At 32.9% G+C, this 18064-nt stretch overlaps 2 protein-coding genes across 6 annotated transcripts; one reads left to right on the forward strand and one right to left on the reverse strand.

Annotated features, from left to right (window-relative positions):
* Positions 1-658: 658 nt before the first annotated feature.
* Rga (CCR4-NOT transcription complex subunit regena) lies at positions 659-11556 on the reverse strand. Of its 4 annotated transcripts, none has more exons than XM_074131172.1 (7): positions 11406-11556; positions 8874-9193; positions 8179-8513; positions 6734-7120; positions 3828-4089; positions 3223-3330; positions 659-1534 (listed from the first exon to the last, which is right to left on the reverse strand). In XM_074131172.1, the coding sequence occupies exons 2-7, from the start codon at positions 9182-9184 to the stop codon at positions 1321-1323; spliced, it is 1617 nt and encodes a 538-aa protein (XP_073987273.1). In that variant the 5' UTR covers positions 9185-9193; positions 11406-11556; the 3' UTR covers positions 659-1320. The 4 variants fall into 4 exon arrangements, with proteins under 4 accessions (XP_073987273.1, XP_073987249.1, XP_073987254.1 ...); XM_074131148.1 differs by having other exon boundaries at positions 6725-7120; XM_074131153.1 differs by lacking the exon at positions 11406-11556 and adding an exon at positions 11311-11327 and having other exon boundaries at positions 6725-7120.
* Positions 10676-17752, forward strand: Vha26 (V-type proton ATPase subunit Vha26). 2 transcript variants are annotated; one of them, XM_074131219.1, is made up of 4 exons: positions 10676-10699; positions 14079-14254; positions 15475-15643; positions 15738-17752. In XM_074131219.1, the coding sequence occupies exons 2-4, from the start codon at positions 14088-14090 to the stop codon at positions 16038-16040; spliced, it is 639 nt and encodes a 212-aa protein (XP_073987320.1). In that variant the 5' UTR covers positions 10676-10699; positions 14079-14087; the 3' UTR covers positions 16041-17752. The 2 variants fall into 2 exon arrangements, with proteins under 2 accessions (XP_073987320.1, XP_073987312.1); XM_074131211.1 differs by lacking the exon at positions 10676-10699 and adding an exon at positions 11710-11946.
* Positions 17753-18064: the final 312 nt, after the last annotated feature.

Genomic DNA, 18064 nt, shown 5'->3' on the forward strand with positions numbered 1-18064 from the left:
ATCATTATAACAGATAATAGCTTACGCCGATGATGTGGCAATACTGGCAAAGTCGTTAAAATTTGCTCTAGAGCTAGATGTGGCTGCTAAAGAATTAGGGTTGTAGGTTAACAACGAAAAGTCAAGAGTATTATTAATACAAGAAGAAGAATATTCGGGAACCTACGAATGAGAGAATACTCTTTTGAAGGCGTGAAATAATTTGAATAATTAAAGAGGCAATTTTAACTTCTAATAACAGTGTTAGGGAAGATATATGAGAGAGAATCGCAGCCGGAAATGTTGTCTTTGGGTAGCCAGTTTTCAAAAGTAAATGCTTGTCCCGAGCAATAAATATAAGAATCTACCAGACGAAACTGCGGCCAATCGTTACCTTCGGTTCGGAAGCATGGGTATTAACCAAAGAGGACGAACAAAGGTTGTGTAGGTGGAAAAGAAAAGTACTGAGAAGGGTTTTTGGACCTGTAAGGGCGCAAGATGGATATAAAGTTAAGACGAACCGAGAAATCGTAGAACTGTTCGGTAAGCCAGATATAAAGTTGCCACTATAAAGTCTGGTAGACTGCGATGGCTGAAACATTTCTAGCACTAATCAAGGAATTAGGCTTAAAAATAATTATACTAAAATAATTTAAAAAAAATAAATGATGAACAAATATTAACTTACTAAGAACATTTATTTTACAAAATTAAACAAAAAAGTATATATATATATATATTTATATCACATAAACAATCATAAACGAAGGAAAGTTGACTTATTCATTAATAACGGGCATCACATTTTACAAACACTTCGGCATCAGAGATATTTTAATGTGATTTAAATAATTAACAGAACAAAGTATAACTCAAGTGATTAAAATATTAATACTAGAAGAAGGGATCATGGAAAGGAAAATCCAGTTTTCCATAAAATATATTCACTGGTTTGGCTGCATGATTTATTTGGTTGTAACCTTCTCGTTAAGTATGGTAATCCCTCTTTTTCTTAATGCCTCTTGAAGAATTAAGTATATATTACAGAATGCCCTTATCCCTTCATCCATTTTTTTTAACCTTTTTTTTCTGATGAATAACGATTCATTAATAATTTTTTCCACTAAAATATCTCTTTTTCCATTAGAGCGTGACTGTTACTTTTATATAAAGAATGTAGTTTTGTTTTGCTTCATAATAATATTGTGACGGGGACTTGCGACGACGGTGGTAAGTTGAAGTCGGCAGTGTTCGCAGAACCATTCTAGCCCGATGTCCTTCACTCTGCGACGAGACGTTTTTAATGACTTTTACGAATACAGGTGAAAGGACGACTGCTTGTCATACGCTGTGGTATAATGTAGGCATAGAAGGCTGATTTTCAAGCTTTGAATAATCAAGGTAAAATTCCTTGGCTACTTTTCGCCAATTCTGAGCGTCAAAAAAGTAATAAGTGCCTCTTTCGTAGGTGGAAGTTTTCTCAATAACACCGCATCCTGGTGCCTGCGTAATCCACACTTTTTCCTCCATATGATACCGCCATTCCCTGCTGTACCTGCAATTAATCATAAACAATATATAGAAGATATGTACCATTTTTTAATAGATTTTTTTTTTGTTCAGAGGAAAGAAAGGACTTACGCCAACTTTTGTACTTTTTTTCATGGCTACAAAACAAAGAGAGATCTGTGTTTTTAAAATTAAACAATAAGCATTATTAAAATAAGTGCATGTTTATACATAGAGCATGTTTTTTTATAATATTATAAGTTCTTATGTTTATTTTGTAAAAACCCAGTTCTCTCTTTGTTTTGTATCTCTGAGAAATAACTAATTATAGTTCGATAAGGAGGGAAGTTTCTTTCGACTGAACAAAACTCACAAGAACAAGCACTGATGAAAATGTCGTTGCGTTCGAGTGCTGCAAATTATCGCTAATTTCATCCGTCATTGCACTTACATACATTTAGTTTAAAAATATTATTATTTTCAATATATTACCTACCCATTTGGTTCAAAACACGTTGAGTATGTTTTCCGATGAATAGATTCTAATTCTGAAGTGAGAAAGTTAAAAATAGGCAATAAAACCCATCAAATTCTACATTCAAAACACCGAATTCTGGCCACGAATTTCTTTAGATTTTAAAATAAGTGGTCATGAGGATGCCAAATCTGGTGAATAAGATGGATTTGGTTTCCACGAATTTTCTCATCCAGTCGGACTAGAAGACCTACACAGTGTTCGCCAGTATTTTTATTCTATGCAAGGTGCTTTTGTAAAATAATTCGTTAAAGTAATGTCTATTTTTTTCAGGCGGGCTTTACGTCCAACTACAATTAGGTGTCGTGAATGGAGGCGACATCTTCGTAAACTTTCCACCTTGCCCCATCATCATAAGAGCATCATCTGACGAGTATTGATTAGTCCTAAACCAATCCATTTATCCCGATAGAAACAGTTACACTTGCGCAGTATCTTTTAATCAGTACCAATATCAGTGCGTACAGGGGTGGTGATGGAAAAATGTCGAAGACCGACAAAATTATAAAGAAAACGGTTGTCGATTAAAGAGTTACTCTAATCATTGGTTCCAAACAAGATTTTGTAACACACCAAAAGGTGTGCAAAGACTTTTATTAGAAAGGATCCGTCGAAGTTTCTATTAAAACTGTTGCAATAATCTGCGCACAGAACAAAAATGATTTGTTATGTTCTTTAGTTTATTTGTCTTACTTTTTTTTAAAAACTCTCTGTCAAATTATTATTAAAAAATTAACATGTTTTATACTCCCATCTACTGCTAGAGTTCAGTACACTGAAAAATATCAATAATATTCATTTCAAAAAATAGAAGTATTATTTTTTTCTTTCTTTATTTATAATAAACATGTTGTAGGGGTGGGTGTTGGTCTAGCCGTCAAGAGCGTCGTAAGTAGGAGATACCCGGTTCGAACCCCGCGTTTGACGACTTTTTGTTTGTTAGAAAAAAATTGTTCCTCCTCCGTCCACGACATAATTCGTAGTTGGACGTAAGCCCCGCTTAAAAAATTAGGCGATTTTACTTTAATAAACAAGTTGTAATAATTTTTTAAATTAAAAACCATAAGATGTGCCAGTTTGTCTCTGAAACCCACAAATAAACTGAAACGTTTAATGAACAAGTTTACAGAATGTCTCTACCACTTTACTGAAATATATGCATTGAAGCATTAAAATCTGAAATATATATTTATACTCACAATTCTGCTGCTGCTGCCAATTGTAACATGTCACCCGCATTTGTATAATACATAAAGAATAGCAGATCTTCTTTGTACCTTGTCAGTTTCAGTTGTGCCAGTTTGTCCCTGAAAATATAATTTCATAAATAAAAAATAACTTCAGAGACACCTAGACCTAGTTTGTGAAATACTTATACAACTTAATTTAAAAACTAAATCGCACTACACCATACATCTGGTGATAACAGCACACACTCATTCCTCTTTCTAAAGTTTAACTTTTAACCAACCAATTAATTTTTCTTCGAATCTTACAGGTTCTAGGTACAAAATAATATTGTACTTTGAAGTAATAGGTCAAATTTTAAATTTCTTTTATATTGACCTCTTTACCTTGTTCATTTATTTTTACTTATAAGGGAAGTGAAATTTAAATTCCTAAATTTCTCAAAGTGTTCTTAAACTAATAATTCTACTTCTTCCTGCTATCACACATGGTTGGAAAAAAGTATGCTCTGTTACTAAAGCAACAGGAATATTTAAAAAATAAATTTAAACGCAACTCACAAGGAAGGGAATTGGCGAAAGCCACACTCATTATCAATAACATAGTCATTACAAACCTTATACTGTGATTAATGATATACTCAGGAGGCACATGATAATCTATATCTTGCGCCCGGCAAGGAGTTTCTGCCCAAGGTCCACCAAACGTTGGGTACAGATTGTCTTGAGAATTAAGGTTCAGCCCTAGCGCTGTTAGATCCTGACCCAGCGCTAACGAAACAAGATTAGGATCTGTTTCCGCCGCTCGAATGAATGTAAGAAGACCAACCATTCCAAATTGATCTTTCACCATGGAATTGGGGATGTTTGTAACTTTACCTACAAATTAAAAAAAATGGAAAAAAATTAATTTTGGATAACACAGTAACTACTGTAATTGGACAATAACTATAATACTAAAAATAATCAAATTTGGTAGTTGGACGGTAAGCCCCGCTAGAATAAATAGGCGATTACTGAAGAATCTCAGCCTCCTTTCTTTCGGGAAAAGTTATTTTGAAAACTTGGCGTCACTTTTGGTGTTACTTGGTTGGGTCTCTTTTCTTTATGGTTGAAGTTATTTTGAAAAATTCGTCAAAACTCTTAGAGTAATTTGGGGCAATTCTTTATCACCTCAAATTTATTTTGAGAATTTGGGTAACTATTTAGATTAATTCGCTTCCGTTTTTTTGAGTAGCTTAGGACGGCTCTTGTTTCTTGTTAGAATAATTTTGGGACACATTTTAACTACTTCTAACCCCAAGAATCTATTTTTCCCCCCACAGTTATAGCCTCATTTTGTTTGCATGCCTAATTTCTTGAGCACCTAGTTGTAAGAACTGTGCAGGTATACGTTAGTGATTATAAGTTCCGACTAGTAAGTGGGAGATCACCAGTTCGAGTCCAGCGGGTAGCTTAGCTTCTTTGTTGCTATTGGTAAAATGTTAAAAATTTACGATTACTTTACTTTTAACTGCTATCGCTATGTTTCAGCATTAACTGAAACTAAATCTCAGAGCATTACTTTCACTTATCGCCGAATCTTCCAGTCAAATCAATTCATTCAATTCTATTTTTTCTGCCATTGTTGTCCGCTTTCTTGGGCTTACACAAAAACAGATTCAGAACCTGCAGATAAATTTTGAACGAACGGAAGTCAACTGGAGATTTAACAAAACAACCTAATTTTAAATGAATTCAATAAATTCAGCCTTACATTCTGCGCACCACTCCATTTTAACGCTCCATTTTATGTTTATGAACTTTCGTCAAAAATTAAAACAAAATTTCTCCTTTATCAACTCTTCACATTCCAAATCTTCCTCCATTGGGTTAAAAGTACCACTAGCCTAGCGACTTTCTCTCTTTTGATGATTACAGAATTTGTTCCAAACATCAATTAGGGAGTGTAACCACTGGGCAACACTCCACTCAGAGAGTACAAATTTTAGCGTAGTTTCAGATGTGAGTTACTTACGAGTTCAAGCGCTGATGGGGAACAATCTTTGTTTCTAGGAATGGTTCTATTTGGATTAAAGTATAATGCATAGATCTATGGGAACTATAGTAAGCAAAAAGTATACATATGTATATGTAAGCAAAAAGCTGTGATAAAATCTGTCAAATATTTCAGCTGTGTTGTAGCTGAAAATTAATGTTATTCTTCCGATTTTTAAAGAGTGTAAAAGAGTACGTTGGAAAAATTAACTGAAAAGTATTTATTGAAGAAACTCAAAAAGTATGTTGAAGATGGCCTCTCCAAAACGTGGTTCCAACTATAAGGTGAAAAAAAAATGAAGTGGATGATTATTAAATCAATTCGGTGATTAAAATTGAAAGTCGAATTAAATTCTAAGATTTAATCATAATTAAATTAGTTGGATTAAATTAGTTTCATTAACGATTAAATCTGACTTTTAGTTAGTTAATCGGACTATGATTAATTCAGCTGATCCAATTCTAATTAAAATAAACAAAAAACTAAATTAAATTTATGACTTTTATGTTTGTTTTTTTAAACAGTGACCGTCTCTGAATAAATTAACATCTGTGGTTAGTCTGAAACCTGGTTTAAACTAAGAAATCGTTATTATTTTTCCAGATATTTTATTTTAAGGCAAGCCCGTGAAAATGGGAAATCCGGGTAAGGTAAAAAAAAATACTGTCCTAATTTTGAAGCCTGGGAAATCACCACTAGTGGCATTAATTTACAAACCAACGGCTACATCGTCTTATTGAAATTATTCGGGTCACTGTAGTGGTGTTTGATACTAACTATATCAAACTCCCAATAATTTTTCGGCGGGAAGCCTATGATGCGACTGCACTAAAGAACATTTGTTACTAATGTTTGGTATTTCTTACAAAAGCATGTTTGCCGTTTTTTCTGGATGTAAGCGGTTTATATGATAGTAGTATAAAACTTTCAATTTTAGGCTATTAAATATTAAATTAGGAATTCCTCTAAATTTACCGCAAAAATGGTGATTATTAATTAATGCAATGAGACATTATCTTACGCATTAATAACCTTCTGATTAGTCCAAAATGAGTTCTGAGTTTTGTAAGGTGGAATATTTTCTCTACTTTTGTATGCCGTATGTACTTAAGCCACAAATAAAGATAACAATGTATACTGTAATGAGCTAGACGCTATGCAGTAACGTAATCGTCTATTTTTTTCAGACCTAACGTCCAACTACCAATTAGGTGTCCTGGCCGGGGATGGAAGACATATTTTACTATTAACATTCTTTTAATAAATAAAAACTAGCTATACGCGGGATTCGAACTGGAGAACTCCCACTAACAAAGCCACGCTTCATAAATTTAAAAGCTGTACCAAAAAATAAGTGTAGTTCGGGTTAAGGATATTCAGAATAGACGCTGTATATACAATTTTCTATTTATAAATAATTAATGACTTATAACTACTAAGTTTAACACAATTTTAATCCCAATGTTTTGGACTTACAATACATACCGTCCGGCGAAGTCTGAATTCCTCTCTTCACTTGAGCCTGCTTCGATCCTGTCGATTGTTCTTGATGTGGCCCACTGCTTCCTTGGGAAGCTGTGCCAACTAGTCTACTTGATTGCTGTTGATCATTTCCACTTCCAGGTCCAACGCCAGCGCCGGTACTCCCCGTTGTACCTTCACTTCCTACACCTCCATTGCCAGACCCAATGCCTGACTTATCTCCTCCACTACCATTTCCTCCAATACCACCAGCACCTCCAGAGCTGTTACTACTGCCAACACCTCCTGATCCTGTTCCACCTTCACTACCCGTGCCAGGAAGCGCAGGAAAATCTTCCGAAGACATGGTGAACTCACTAGATTCTGCCGTTGGTTGCTTGACCATACCAACTGCAATGTAAATAAATACTAAATATTTTCATACTAAATGGTAAATGTTCATATGAAATGTTCTTAGTAAAATAAAAGTGAAAGATTATATAAAAAAAAGACATTTGAAAAGAAACCTTGCAAATTCTGAGGTTCAGTTTTAAAAGAACAAATTAAGAAGGCATTAGGTTAGTAGATAATCTGTCAATATAGTCTTAAAAAGGCAACGACTAACAAACTTGTTGAATTTCAACTGAGGTTTAGTGTACTACACAATGCATTAATTTTTAATTAATTTTAATTATCTGGATTCAACTTTTTTGAAACAAAAGTTGCTCAATCAGTTTTATAAGAAGGTCTAAGAAACGAAGGTAGTTCACAGTGCCGTTCAAAATCCTATTCCATTCAAAAACGTACACGATTTAGCTCAGTATTACATTAACAATAATCCATTAGTATATCACTAGGTATTAATGATCAACCTGCACTCAAATAAATATTTCTAATTTTTCTTCAACATTGTTGGTACATAGAACATTTGCTTATCGTCCAACGCTATTAACGGCATAAAGAATTTCGAAGAAAGATGTATTTTAATATTGTAGTGAATGCATTCATTTTTCTAAGATTTATTTGTTAAATATTATTAACGTATGATTATTTAGGTTCATCTTTAATTAACGGTTTAAAACATAAGCCATTATAGTAACTTTTCTAGACTGGTAACCATATAAAGTGGTTAATTATAGTTGAAATAATAAATTTAACTTTCCGGAACTTAAAAGGATGGTAGTATTTTAGTTGCAATTTCAAGCCAACGTTATGTAAGTAAAACGTTTAGACGTCATATTTAGAGGTGAAACAACACATTTAGAAACTATTATATTTTATCTATCAATTAATCATAAAACTTCCTCTATTCACCTCTATTCATTATTTTCCCCTAATCAGTAGATCACAACATTAATTAATTTTATGTTTTTTAAATTGAACTATGAACCCTGCGGTTATTAAATTCGCCTCATCTTATATTTACTAATTCAATAACATTACAATTGATGATAATGTTACATAATTACCATAAGGTTGTTTGCCTGCGGGGAGAGTACTTGGTTGAGGTAGAGATTCGCCTTGACCCCCTCTATTCGTAAGCGAAGGAAATTCTGACAGATCCAGAAGAGGTGGCGTGCTCCCCGCAGCTGAGGTATGATCGGAAGCACCACCTGTCGTACCTGAACTTGCTGATGCCGCCGCCGCGGTGAAAACATGGAAATTCGTAAGTCCACTACTTGCACTTGCGCCACCACTACTCCCACTGCCCCCAGTCGCAGAATTCACGTAACTCCTACTGGCAGCTGCAGCTGCAGCTGCTGCCATTCCAAAGTTCGCCATTGAACTCATAGAGCCAGAACTCCTAGCATTTAAGTATCAGAAAATTAGTATTTTTGTTTTTGAGTAGTTCAGTACCGTGACATTTTGGAAATACGGTGTACACGGACATGCACACAGATCATGCAAACATTTTTTACTTTGGAAAATCAAAACATGAATTCTCGTTTAAAACTAATTTTGGAAAATTTGTCACGACAGCAATGCCCCATCTAAGAAAAGTTAAAATGTTTTTAAATATTATGTAAAATATACTTTAAAAGTTTAATTTGTTGCACATAGCGACTTCATATACTCAATAGAGAAATTTTAGGAATAACTCTTCAAAAAGGAAGCAAAATCTCCCCAAAGTGAATTTTCATTTCATAAAATTAATAACATTTACCAGTCCTGTATAACGGATCCCAATCCTGGAACTTGCCTTCTGTCTGGGAACGTTCTTTGAGTGGATGGAAACAGACCTCGATTTGTAATAGCTGAAAGACCTCGACTAGGTGACAGTTGTTGTGGTGTAAATGATGAACTTGATCCTCCACTTCCTCCTCCACCTGATCCACCTCCTCCGCCCCCACCTGGGGCGAAAATACCGGACGTAGGAGTAACATGTCCAGATAGTGAGCTAGTTCCAAAACCACCTCTACTAAGCCCCTGACCAGCGATACTACGAGGAGGTTGTTGGAAATTCAAATTTGCCATAACCTATACCTAATAACAAAACAAAGTGTCAGATATAAATTTATTCACAAAGTACTGATTTATTATTATTATTAATTTTTATTTTTTTCAGAAAGATAACTTGAATTCATGATGTACTTTGAATTCCCAGCAAAATTTAACTTTTGTCAAGCAAGTGTAAAAAGACTTGAAAAATATTTGTTGGCAATAGTCTAAACAGAAACGTCCAGTCATAATATGTTTAAATTACACGACCAAACAAGAACGAATCATCAAACTGTAAAACCAAGTTACTTTGTGAAGCATTAAAGATGGGTAAATGAGCATAGGGGAGTAAATTATTACGGGTTTGAATATCTTCCTATGTGAACCGTTAATCACCGTATACGAATAAATTACTGAATAAGAGAAAAATAAATTTAAAACAAATTCTTAGCAACATTAAATAACAAATGCGGTGGAATTTAAGAACTTTTCAAGATCTGACCCTAGTTCGAAAGCTAGTTGGAGGAATCCTTAAATCGAAGATAAAAGTTTGCAAGTAAGAAGATGAAGCAGACCCAGAATAGATAAGATTGAAAGTAAAGAGCTGTAAGCAAATGCAAACACGATTAAGTGCATCCCGTACAACTTTGTAGTACCAGGTGCGACCTAGGGGTAAACTAATTTAACTATGTACACCAAGGAAACAAATAAATCATAATTTCTTTATTAAAATACTCGTAACTAATTTATATTTTAATAATAAATTATATTATTTTACATATGAATATATATGTGCGTAAATACACCTCGAAGGCACTCTTCGTTTTAAACTCTCCTACAATAGTGATGTTTTTATTAAATTTTATTCTTTAAGGTGGGTGACAAAATAATTCGCACCTAATCACTGTTATCTTTGGCCAGTATCACAAGAAATAAAAATTTTAAATCATTTAATTTATGGATTGTGACCGGCCAGGGGGCGATATCTTTTCGGGCGCCAGATAGCTATTAGAGAAGACAGCCCTAACCAGCCCCAAACAAGATATATCCCTAAGGGCGCCTCTGGAGGGATCGCTCAATCCGGACAGGAGGGAGGGTTCGTTAAGTCAATTACCCTCGGCGACATAAATCAAATAAGATCCTCTCGTGGGCTATACTCGTACAAAAGGATAACTTTTTTTAATAGAACACACAACTTAAAATAATAGAGTATTTGTATAAACCAGAGAGATGTAAAATGAAAAGGTATACAACAAATTAACTATTTAAATAATAAATAAGAGAGAAAACTCTATACAAAATAGTAATAATAATAATAAGATACAAGGACGTAACTTACGGTAACGATACGTTAATTACAGCACTGGACAGGCCGAGAGTACCACACGGAATGGATCTCTTATTTTTTTTTAAGTTACTAGCGGTAAACAACACGCCAGTCGGGCAGTCTAAGGGTCACTACCATTTTTCGGTTACAGGATTATTTACAAAACGATATATTACTTACAACTGACTACATTTACATGTTTCAGATGAGATTTCTCCCAATATGTAAGTAGTTCACTCAAAAAACTAACGACCTAAAGTTTTATGTAAACATTAATCTGGCTAGAATATGTATTAAATTTAGCTGAAATAGAAATTAATTTTGAAAACAGGACCTACATATAAAAAAAATTAAGCGACAAAAGTTTTGAGTTCTTCCATGGAAATGAAATAGAATTTTAAATATAAACGTTTTTTTTTCGCAACTCTAAAACTACATAATTGAGTTAGCAAGCAAAATTATAACTAAAGCAGGCCCATTTTAAGTTTCAAAATAATATTTTAAGAAATCAATAATTTTATAATATTCTTTCTACAATAAAATTAGAAAACTCTAGTTTTATAAAGGGCCCTACGGAACTAAAACACAAATAATATAGTTTCGGTTTTTGGAACAATTTAAATTTTCCTGTAAGTTATGCATTCATATGTTACGTTGTTTAATCGAGGGGAATTCACAATTACAAACGAAAATTAGTAAATGTTAATCCAAAATGTTCGTTGGCAATATCATTAAATAATTTTTTAATAAAAATAAAATTATATAGCACCCCTAATGAATTAAAATGTCAATATGAATTATCCAGAACTACTTCAAGGAACCAAAACATGCTAACCCAAAATCACATAAGCTGCAAACTATCTTTCTTTTCCTAACACGTACATTACTTAGATAAAATATATGCCACTACAATAATAAAATTAAACATACGTGAGTTAAATTAATTCAATTATGTTTTATGCTGCCTCCGAGAACAATACAACAAGATGTCAGCCATATTCAACTGCGACCATTGGTAATAGATTGGGTAGTTGATGAAGTTACGATTTTTCATAGCACTGCATACTTCAACAAAATATTGATTGAAAAGTAAATTGTGGTTTTTATAAGTTTACAAATTAAATAACTAAAAATATTTGAATTAATTGTAAAATATATACTAATTTTAACATAATTCATGACCACCCAGATCTATTTCAAACATATGTTTTCATCTGCAACCTATGCGAATAAATGGGTGGTAGCTGGTTTCTGGTAGTGTTCCTGTTTTCTGTTAGGGCAGCACTAGGTTGTGTCGAAAAACATACGTATTCAGATTATTGAGTTTTAATAAGGTTGATTAAGAAAACCATTCATTTAAGTAGTACTCGTTTTCTATCGATCTATATACAGCCATACTCATTAGCATTGTGAAATCATTTAATACTTAAATTAAAAAATGGCACTTAGCGACGGAGATGTTCAGAAACAGGTAATTTAAAATTCATTTATTTTAATACAAATGATTTTAAAAATCTGATGCCCGAAAGTGAAGAATATGTCAGTAAATATATTTTAAACTGTTTTCATTTTATAGGACTTCAATGGTTTCATATCTTTTAGTTTTAACATTTTTTTTTTTTTTTTAAAGATTCATTCTCAAGTTCTAATAAATTCGAATGATTGCTAACATACATTTTTCTACAATTAAGATTTCAAGTTTTTCTAATGTGGCTGGTACCAGATTAACCAGTATGTCTAGATATTAGTTGCCACGCCCACTCTCCGTTAGACTTGAATAATGGGGTATTACATTATCAAAAAATATATAGTATATTCTTTCAATTCTGTCGTATTCAAGGAGGATTTTTATTTAGGTTGGTTATCTTCCAGCCTGCGTTTTTCTTGAAATGTCGACTAAACATTTCTTTTTACTTGAGTACAGGCTATTTTTTATATAGCAGCAGACATATGTTTGACAACGGTGTCATTCCAGTTCCTAAGCATATTCCTTGAACTTATTGTTATTTATAAATTCGTTCAAACAAACCTATGGGTCCGGAAACGATTCTGAAGATTAACCATACTTTCTTAAGAAGATTGCAGCTATGATTTCAGACAAGACAATCAAGCCATTTATCAGTTAGATATTCTTAAATGAAATTATATAAAAGATAAGTAAGCCAAAACGTCCCTTGTTGATGGGTTTACTATTCCGTTTAAAGTATAAAATTTTACAGTGAAGTCTTCTGGCCAATTTCTGAAAGAAAAAAAACCGAAGAGTACAACTGAAAAAATGAAATTTATAAAATAAATAAAATTTGATGAAATTGATATTAAATTAATAAATAAGTTGTATTTTTGTTAATAAATATAAAAGTCATTATTCATAACTAGCAAACAATTTTTGAGTAATAGATACTTAAATCTGATCTAGATGGAAAATAGTTTTGTCATGTAGCTCAGAAATGGAAAGAGGTGTTTTGAGTAGTATCCAGGGAAGGTGTTGAAATAAATCTTAAGTATGGTTCTATGTTTCGGGTACTATTGGCGTATCTAAAGCTTTTGGGAAGTTGAAAACGTTATGACGTACAACTGTAGAAGGTTGAGCTACAAAAGATTTTTTTGGACCTTCTATAGCCACTGCAGAAATTTCACATCTCAGAATTTAAAACTGAAGATATTACATGTTGAACAATTGCATTAATTTAACATTGATCAGATAAATTAATTGAAAGTTAACCGTTGAGACAATATATGATTTGCCTGTCCCCCGCTAACCCCGTTAATCGTTTGAACATCTATCATAACAGTTTTTTATATGGATTTGTATGACTGTCTAGCTGGTCTAAACGAAATGAGATGCAGGTGAACCTGCATAAGACATAATTTGAGTTTTTTTTACTCTCTCCACCAAACGACATGCCATTTCTTTACAATTTGACAGGCAGCCGCTAAAATAAACGAAAGAGGCAACTTATTTAGGTACTTAGATGGACGCCAAGCTAAATTGGACAGAGGGCAAACGATGGGTTGCCTTGAGGGACAATGTGCTGCCAAATAACCTGCCTCGTGGCGTATCGGTTGCCAGTTTTCGCTTGATTACCGGACATGATTACCTGCAGACACACTTATTTAGGATTATTTAGTATGTGCTTTGCGGGGACGGGCAAATGTCAGGTGACCATCTTTTTGTTTGTGATGCCCTGTCCCATTTGACTGTCACTTACTGACGAGCTCTCTTCAAGATCTAAAATATATTGGGCTGCGGGACGTCTAATGGCAGAGTGCCAATGACGAACGGCACATATATATATATAAGGACTTGTGTGTTCGTATAATTCTGTAGTCACAGTTACTGAACTGATAAGAAACCTTAAGAGAAAAAGTGACTGATTGCGAAATAATCTTAAAACCATAATCTTTAGGAACCATAATCTTAGCATCTTCTTTGTTTTAATTTGAAGTTGGAAACGCTATATTGTTCATTTATTTAGTGGATATCTTTAGGAACGTTTACTTGATCCTCCATATCCACTACCTTAGGGGATACTTACTTTGTTTATACCTTGATACATTTTGTCTTAATGATGCAAGTATTTATTTTTACTTGTTTGTTTATAGATCAAACATATGATGGCCTTTATAGAGCAGGAGGCAAATGAAAAGGCCGAAGAGATCGATGCAAAAGCTGAAGAAGAATTCAATTTAGAAAAGGGTACACTTGTACAGAATCAAAGATTGAAGATCATGGAATACTATGAAAGGAAAGAGAAGCAAGTTGAACTTCAAAAGAAAATGTGAGATTATTTTTCTGCTTTTAAGAGAATATTCTTATAATTATTTTTTTTTTTTCAAACTCGTCCTTCCACAAACATTCTTTCTCAAGAAACATTTGCCGCTCCTTAGTAAGTGCAAAACGGAGAGCCCGGTGGTAACCAAGGAAATGTAGCTGATATCCTTCTGACAAGAAAACATTCATTCATCGAACTCTTTCAAATCCTGAAATTTGAACCTAACCCAAGCTACTACTCGTCTCAGATCCAGTGTTATTTTAAATTTCTTAGTAGATGGCAGAAGCCTCAGACATAGATAAAAAAATATAATCAAATACCACTCAGTTTTCTCTCTAATCAGATACACAAAAACCGAACCTTTTTATGTACGTTTCGTAACTAAATCGAGGAGAAATGCTGGCTGTAATATTATCCCCTTCCATACCCGTGAACATAAAGAACTCTATACAGACTAAATAAAAGATAAACAATCCGTTCTTAGACCTTCATCCAAGCCTTCAAAACTATCTGAAATAAACTAATTTAAAGTATTTATCCGCTCATCCAAATCCCCTCTCCCTCGTATATTCCTCTTTGCCACCTCTAATCCCCCCGTTGAAGGGCCATATTACGAAAACCTAACTTTCTGAAAGGATCCCGTCAGCGCTGGCTGACTACTCTTCATCCTCCCCACATTCCGACCGAAGAACAGTCCTCACCTGAGGCAGTCTGCTGGTCGTATCTATGTAAATAATAGAGGATACTAAGCCTGTCGTATTATATAGTATACTAAGTTCGACATATAATGTCAAGCTTAGTACAGGTTAGTACAACAGGTCGCTTCACAATCGAGACAAAAACAAAATTATCATAATGCCAATTATTTCCATTTTTTTTATGAATATTCCGTGATGTAAGAAAACTAGGATATTGTTCTAAATAAGTTTTTTCTCGATGGAAAAATAATTGAAAAGCTGAGAAAACATAAATTAATTAATTTACCTTATTAATAAAGTTTCACTGAATTGTGATTTTTAGCTTCTACTATAAAATTTAGGGGATTCCAGTATTTATTATTAGTGTTTGGAATATTCTAGAAACATTCGACAAATTAAAAAAAAAGAAAAAAAAGCGCTTTAAAATGAAATTTTTGCAATAAAATGCTGCTATATATAAATAAATACATACATAAATCTAAATATGTATGTATATAAATCTAATGAATGTAAATTTTTTGAGCGCAGCCAATCGTCCAATATGTTGAATCAGGCACGTTTAAAAGTATTGAAAAAGAGAGAAGACCATGTACGTAGCGTTCTGGATGAAGCAAGGCGTCGTTTGGTGAAATCTGTATCAAATGTGAGTCTATACAGAGATATCATGGAAAAACTAATCCTACAAGCTTTATACCAGGTATGTAGATCAATGAAGAAAATATTAAATTAGGTTTTGTTTCAAACCGAAATTTTTATTTTATAGGAATATTTTTTAATTTTAATTATTGCAGTTGTTGGAAAATGAGGTAACTGTCCGAGCTCGAGAAGCTGATCAGGAATTGGTCAATGATATTTTCCCTTCAATTCTAGTTAAGTATAAAGAAACCACTGGTAAAAATTTAACGCTTCGTTTAGATACAGAAAACTTTTTGCCAGCGGAAACCTGCGGAGGTGTAGAACTTACTAGTACTGGGGGGCGCATTAAGATTAGTAATACTCTAGAATCGAGACTTGATCTGATAGCCCAACAGCTTGTACCTCAGATAAGAAATGCTTTGTTTGGTAAGAATGAAAACCGCAAATTCTTGGATTAAAAAACGCTATTTTTTCTCCTATTTAAAAGATAACGTAAACAAACGTTTACTGTCCCAACGTTTCTGCTGATTAATGAAAGTATATACATAGTAGTAAAATACAAGTACATACATAAATATAGGAGTAAATAGTTGATGTATGCGGTTTCATCTAGATAAAATTATTTTTTGACGTCAAAAAGCCTCTTAAAAGTTCTGGAAATTGAAAGTGCATTCTGCTCGTTCGATATGTTCGTGTATTGTTATTGATAATTTCAGTTTAATTGTAGCATACAATATTTTATAATGTATGAAAATAATTTTTTGGGCCGAAGAATGTAAGTTTTATTGTCCTTAGCTGTAAGTTTCTATGTTTAAGAAATGATTCATTTACACATTCCAGAATTTGATGTTGTAAGGGGTATTAAGAAGCTAATATGGTTCAATGGGTCTTTTCTTTGATAGCTTTCTTCTGATTTTGGAAATGTAAACGAAATCCTTGCTTTCTTGTTAGTAGTTCTCCTCTTAAGGAACAAAGTCGACATTGTTATTCCTGCTCCCTTCACTCTTAATAAAAAGCTTTTTATAATTTCAAGCTTATTTTGAGGGTCTTACGAAAGCAAAACCCCACCGCAAAGGCTCTACCTCTTACCAACAGAGTACTGTTTGGATAAGTCCATGAACAGTTTGCTGATTTTACATGCAGATAATGAATATTTTATAAAAACACTGCATGTGGGGAAATATTGTTTTTTAAGTATATTTTAATTCAATAACATATTCGGTTTAGTCAAAAAGAATGAAAATGATCACATTCGGTATAAAAGTAGTTTTGAAATTGAATTAGAATAATTTTTGGCTAAACAGCAAGTTTTAAAAGTGGTGGGAACTAGTACAGGAATGAGCATTTTTCGAAAGATTAGAATGACAAATAAATTTGTAGTTATTTTTAGTCCGAATTATTAAAAACAATAGAAAAAATTTGTATTCCTTACACATCCATAGCCTAATAATACAAAATTTATCGTTAATTAGATTAAAATAGGATCAAATGATAAAGGGTAAACTTAATTCGATAACCAATTCTTTCTAATATCCTTCTAATGACGGTATATTTTGAAGTAGCTGATATAATAACACCAATCAGAACGTACTTCAGTATAATCACTGATTGGTGAAATACAACTAGAACACCAATTTTGGCATAATGGTGTGTGAGTAAAATGAATATTTAAAATTATTGATTTCTAGTTTCAAATTTCGAAGGAATAACATACTCTTATTTCATTTGAGGAATAAGAAAACTACTTACCCATAAATGTTGAAACATATTAATAGTTTGGTTTTCGTTAGAATGGCTCTATTTACAGAGTTGTTTTTAAGTACTAAGAGGAATATATAAGTTTACTCTTACGATCAAATTATTAAGCAACTTTGAGAATGTTCTAATTAATAACTCTTTTAAGTTTTTAGAAGAAATGTAAGTTTAACTAACAATAAATATTTTATCTAGCTTTGGCCAACTGTATTTACCTTCACATGCCGCTCTTAAGTGCATCTTCTTCTGAGTTTTGTAATTTAGACTAAAACTATAATTTTAGTAGTATCATGTTACCTTAGAAATCCTTCGTTGCTTATGCGAAAGGATGGGTGTTGGATTGTAATTTTTTTTTTTTTGAACATAGTTTTTGAATGTAAATTGTGTAATCAAAAATAAAACGTTATGAATATTATTATTTCTTAATAATCATACCCATAAAGTATCAGTCTAGCTATCTATATATAAAATTTTACTTGGAATGTATGTAATGCTGAAAACATAGACGACAATATACTATTTGAAAAAACAATGTATTAACTCATTGCCCTAGAGTCAGCTTTGATAACATTCTCTGACATTAGGCTTCGCAGATAGAAAATATTGTATATACTTAGAAAATGCTTAGAAAAATTTAAATTCTATACACAAATTCCTTTCATTTAATTGTAAGAGATAAGTAATCACTGGCGTTTCTGTAGTGTAGTAAATATTGAATGATCTAACA

This window comes from Rhodnius prolixus, unplaced genomic scaffold, assembly GCF_049639745.1.
Source record: "Rhodnius prolixus isolate KJV_2025 unplaced genomic scaffold, Rpr scaffold_1, whole genome shotgun sequence".
In the NCBI taxonomy this organism is placed as follows: domain Eukaryota; kingdom Metazoa; phylum Arthropoda; class Insecta; order Hemiptera; family Reduviidae; genus Rhodnius; species Rhodnius prolixus.